Source organism: Zingiber officinale, chromosome 6B, assembly GCF_018446385.1.
Source record: "Zingiber officinale cultivar Zhangliang chromosome 6B, Zo_v1.1, whole genome shotgun sequence".
NCBI classification, from domain to species: domain Eukaryota; kingdom Viridiplantae; phylum Streptophyta; class Magnoliopsida; order Zingiberales; family Zingiberaceae; genus Zingiber; species Zingiber officinale.
The window spans coordinates 59,587,601-59,592,796 of NC_055996.1; the positions used below are offsets into that span (position 1 = coordinate 59,587,601).

At 37.4% G+C, this 5,196-nt stretch overlaps 1 protein-coding gene across 1 annotated transcript; it reads left to right on the plus strand.

Annotated features, from left to right (window-relative positions):
* The first annotated feature begins 2,959 nt into the window (after positions 1 to 2,959).
* On the plus strand, positions 2,960 to 4,537 carry LOC121992511 (1-aminocyclopropane-1-carboxylate oxidase-like). The gene is made up of 4 exons (XM_042546956.1): positions 2,960 to 3,191; positions 3,296 to 3,546; positions 3,637 to 3,784; positions 3,884 to 4,537. Exons 1-4 carry the CDS (start codon positions 3,090 to 3,092, stop codon positions 4,328 to 4,330), a joined length of 948 nt encoding a protein of 315 aa, XP_042402890.1. The 5' UTR covers positions 2,960 to 3,089; the 3' UTR covers positions 4,331 to 4,537.
* The last annotated feature ends 659 nt before the right edge of the window (positions 4,538 to 5,196 follow it).

Genomic DNA, 5,196 nt, shown 5'->3' on the forward strand with positions numbered 1-5,196 from the left:
GCATTTATGTTATGTGGTACATAGCCGGTCCCTCATGTTGAGATTATATTTAAGTATCATATGATATTTCTTTAAAAGACATCTCGCACATGTCATGACGCATATTTTTGAAAGACATCTTGCATATACTCTTATGTTATAATATGATATGACATGATGCTACTTTTATGTTATGATATGATATGACATGATGCTCTTTTATGTTATGATATGATATGACATGATGCTATTTACATGATATGATGTTTTAGATAATTATGTCTCCATGCTATATGCTTATGTGATTATGCTATGATACATGGTTTTTGTGAGTAGGAAAGGATCTTACTAAGCCTGTGTGCTTATAGTTTACTTTCCTTGTACCGCAGATAAGAGTAAAGGATGGATAACCTAAGGGAGCAGCAGGAGGGGCAAGAGATGTGTGTGGTAGTGGCTCGGCTAAGGAAAAGACCTGTTTATGCTAATTTATGCTTGATATGAACTATGTTGGAAATTTGTGTGGTAGTGCCTATCTTATGTTAATGTTTTGCATGATTACTTAATACCTATTCATGCTTATGTTGGAAATTGATATCATGTCTTTTTAAATTTAAAATTTTGCTTAACATGCTCATATGATTATAAAGGTTCAGATAATTAGTTATTGGTTTTAAAAGGAAAGTAAATTAAAATTATAAAAGAATATATAAATTAATACTTCCGCTACTTTAGAAATAGATTAATATGCATGTATGTTTGTAAGTAACCCCGCCCTAGCAGGAGGGGCGGGCATTACAAAATCAAGGTGGTGAATCGGAGTCAGGGCAATCTTCTGAGATGTCTTTCAAGAACTAAACCAAAGCAGTGGGACTTGGCGTTAGCTCAAGCAGAGTTTGTCTACAACAGATTGAAAAATAGGACCACGAGATTGAGTCCTTTTGAGATTGTCTATGGCTAAAATCCATCAGGACTTCTAGATTAGCCCTTGTTCCACGTGTAGGGCGAATTAGTCCTAAAGCAGATGAGATGACAGAGTATCTTCGAGGTATTCATGAGCAGGTGGAACAGACAATTATGGAAAGCAATACTAAGTATAAGGCTCAGATCGATCGTCATCGTCGACAGGTACTTTTTGAGATTGGAGATTTTGTCTAGGCTGTATTGACTTATGATCGTTTCCCTATTGGAGAATATAATAATCTAAAGGATCGAAAAATCGGACAATGCAAGGTACTGCAGAAGATTAACGATAATGCCTATAGGTTGCGCCTTTCTAGTCATGTGAAGACTTCTGATGTCTTCAATATGAAACACCTAACTCCTTATTTGATGATTGCTAATGAAGTTAATCTGAACTCGAGATCGAGTTCTTTTCAAGTCGGGGAGATTGATGTAGGCCCAACCTATGTTGAAGCCCAATATGAACCTTCAAACTTCAAATGGGCTTAACTTTTGACTCGGGACTCAGAATCAGGCTCTATTTGTTGTCATGAGTGCAAAATTCAAAAATCTACGTTTGCTACTAGTGAAACTGTAACTGTCAAATTTTCAGTCCCAAATTCTACCGTTTAAACCCTTTTCAGGGTCCTTTTTTATTTTTGATAATTTTTATTTTTTTGGATATTTAGGGTAATTTTTATATTTCTGATATTTTTTAGAGAGGATTTGTCTTGATCCACTTCTTGATTTGAGTTAAGTTAATTATTTTTATTTTCGGACAAAAATTTATTTCTATTCTTTATAAGATTGGAATTAAAATCTGTTAATTATAATATTTTTTTATTTGAGTCTTAGATTGTAGTCTATATAAGAGTCATGTTTAGATGTTTATGGATTAGCCTCAAATTTTAATAAAAAGTTTTCTTCTTCGAAGTTTCTCTTCTTGTCTTTTCCTCAATCTTTTCTCTTCTTGTCAGCTTGCAGGATAATCACAATTCTGCCCAGCATCAAAATGTTAGAATCATTAAAGAAAAAGATAAGAAGCTTTATAATTTTCCCTTCGAATTCAACATGGATGTCACTATAGATGGAATTAGAGTTTTAGTCTAATGCATCTAACATTACACATTGCAGTCATTTTCTAGAATTTTATAGAGCTTTAGAAATAGCAAGTGATTGAATCAAAAATCGAGTAAGGTTTTTGACTTGAATTAGAGTTTTAGTCTAATGCATCTAATTGAGTAAGAGACATTATGTTATTGTGCTGGTTGAGTTGGGTACTTGGTCCGCTCGGATGAGTTTAGTGGCTAGCGCATGAGTTGTTACTAAAATAAGGTCTGAGGTTCGAATCTTAGCAAAGCCAAGGTAAATACCTCTCTTATGTACTAGTTATTATTTTAAAGACTGGTAGCTGTCCGTGATTTACCTCCTCCGTGTTGACCCTAGGACGGGTTGGCGGGGGTGCTGGGGATGAACGTATTCGCCTTTTGTAATAATTGTTGAGTTGGGTACTTGAGGTCGGATCCATTTGACATCTCTAACATGGTACAAGATGGATCGACTGACTCACCGACCAAATAATATAATCGTTAGGAAGTATCTAGGAAGAAAGATAAAATAAAAGAGAGAATTATTTTTAGTGAAGAAGAAATTAAAAAGAAAAGGACAAGAGTATGATATATGGTATCGCTATCTTATCAGTAATAGATAGTGACAATTAATTATACAAATATTTGGTTCATCATCAACATGTAATTAATGATAAATCTGTCAAAATTTTGAAAAGACATCGGTTTGACTAGTCAAATCTAGTTCAAGAACATTAACATGTTTTTTTTTTCTTTTCGTTTTTTATCATTTGGGAAAGACGACCGAGGAAAGGAAGGCTGCTGTTTTCCTCACATGTTTCTTACAAATTAAACAAGAGGAAAACAACTTGAACAAAACTATTAATTGCTCAGTCCGTTGGACGGCTAGCTCCTTCAGTAGGTTCTCAGTTTCTTCCTCGTGTACTGAACCATCGTTGATCCTGCTCTATAAAACGCCCCCTCGCTCGTCGGGAATTTCTCACACCGATCGAGCAGTACTACTCCACCAGCAGCAGTTGTATTGCAACTAGCTAGCCGAGCAAATTAAAAGCCGACCAGTACTCTCTGTCTCTCTCTCTCTCCATGGCTATTCCGGTAATCGACTTCTCCAAGCTGGAAGGAAAGGAGAGGGCCGAGACTCTGGCTCAGATCGACAATGGATGCCAACAGTGGGGATTCTTCCAGGTCTGTTATTTTATGACTCTGTTAATTAATTAGATTACAACTGTTTTAATTAGATCAGTCAATTTGGGAATTAATTAATGTTACTAAAATTAATGTTTTTGCAGCTGGTGAACCATGGGATTCCGGTCGAGCTGCTAGAACGCGTGAAGAAGGTGTGCACGGAGTGCTACAGGCACAGAGCCGAGGCCTTCAAGGCGTCCAGGCCGGTACAGCTCCTAGACCAACTCGTTCGGGAAGAAGAAGAGGTCGCTGGAGAAGTAAACAACAACAAGAAAAAGTTGGACGATGTGGACTGGGAGGACGTCTTTGTTCTCCAAGACGACAACCAGTGGCCATCCCACCCTCCCCAATTCAAGTAATTAATTAATTAATTAATTAATTGTTCATGACAATTATTATATATGTTACATAAATTGATTAATTCGATGGATCAATTGATCATTAGGGAGACGATGAGGGAGTACAGAGCGGAGGTGAAAAAGTTAGCTGAGAAATTGATGGAGACCATGGAAGAGAACCTGGGGCTGGAGAAGGGCACCTTCAAGAACCAGTTCACCGGAAACGGCGAGCACGAGCCGTTCTTCGGCACCAAGGTGAGAATTATATTGATTGACACTTGACAGAGCTAGAAGAGACTTTAATTATAAATAAAACAATTAATTTTAATTCTGATGTTGCGTCATTGAATTAAGGTGAGCCACTACCCGCCCTGCCCGCGGTTGGACCTTGTGGAGCTGGGCCTCCGCCCCCACACCGACGCCGGCGGCGTCATCCTCCTCTTCCAAGATGACCGTGTCGGAGGCTTGCAGATCCTCAAGGACGGCGAGTGGGTGGACGTGCAGCCGTTGGCCAATGCCATCGTCATTAACACCGGGGACCAGATCGAGGTGGTCAGCAATGGGCGGTACAAGAGCGTGTGGCACCGCGTGCTCGCCACCGGCAATGGCAACCGCCGCTCTGTCGCCTCCTTCTACAACCCTTCAGTGAAGGCCGTCATTTGTCCGGCTTCGGCCTCCGCCGTCGACGAGACCACTGGCGCCTACCCCGAGTTTCTCTTCGGGGACTACATGGACGTGTACGTGAAGCAGAAGTACATGCCCAAAGAACCAAGATTTGAAGCGGTCAAAGCAATTAATTAACTAGGAGCTAATTAACTATACAATGGTTAATTATATGATTAATTATAATTGCTACCGGGTTTATGTTTTTTCCTTTTTTTTTTTTTTCCATTCTTCGGACTGTCATTGTTTGTTCCTTTAATTTTGACAAGCTGCATGTAGCAATACTTTGTGAAAGTTTGAAATAAATAATGGAGCTGGTAATATATACTCTAGCCGTAACTAATATGTTTTAGCGTGCACTTGTTTGGATCGGTGTATAATGACAGCAATAATAATAAAAATTTTAAATTAATTTTAATAAATTAAAATTTATCTTATTTATATCATCATCAAAGATCCATACAAATCAATAGTAAATGATAATATTTTTAAGTTTAGCATATTTATTAATATGATTATAATTTTTATGATTGTATGTATGTCATATTTAATTAATGTAGCATATTTATTAATATGATTATAATTTTTATGATTGTATGTATGTCATATTTAATTAATGATTTATTATTTGGACAATCTGTTTAAATAACTCTCATGGCTTGCAATATTAAACTCATCAAACAATTCTTCTTTATTCACTTCTCTTTCTAAAATATGATGTGGGAGCCATCAACTTTTTAATTTTTTTTTTTCTGTAATGTGCTGTTCTACAAATTAGAGCTCTCATCTTCACCTTCATATGAGGTTTGTAGGAGCCAAAGTTTCTTTATGTATTAGTCATTATTTTAAAGGTTAGTAATCGTTCGTGATTTACCTTCTTCGTGTTGGCTTTAGGACGGATTGGCGGGGGCGCTGAGGGTGAGCGTATTCGCCTTTACCACCTTATAGGAGCCAAAGTGCCTCTTTAAGCCTAGCCGACTTTTATTCGATCAAGTATTCATAAG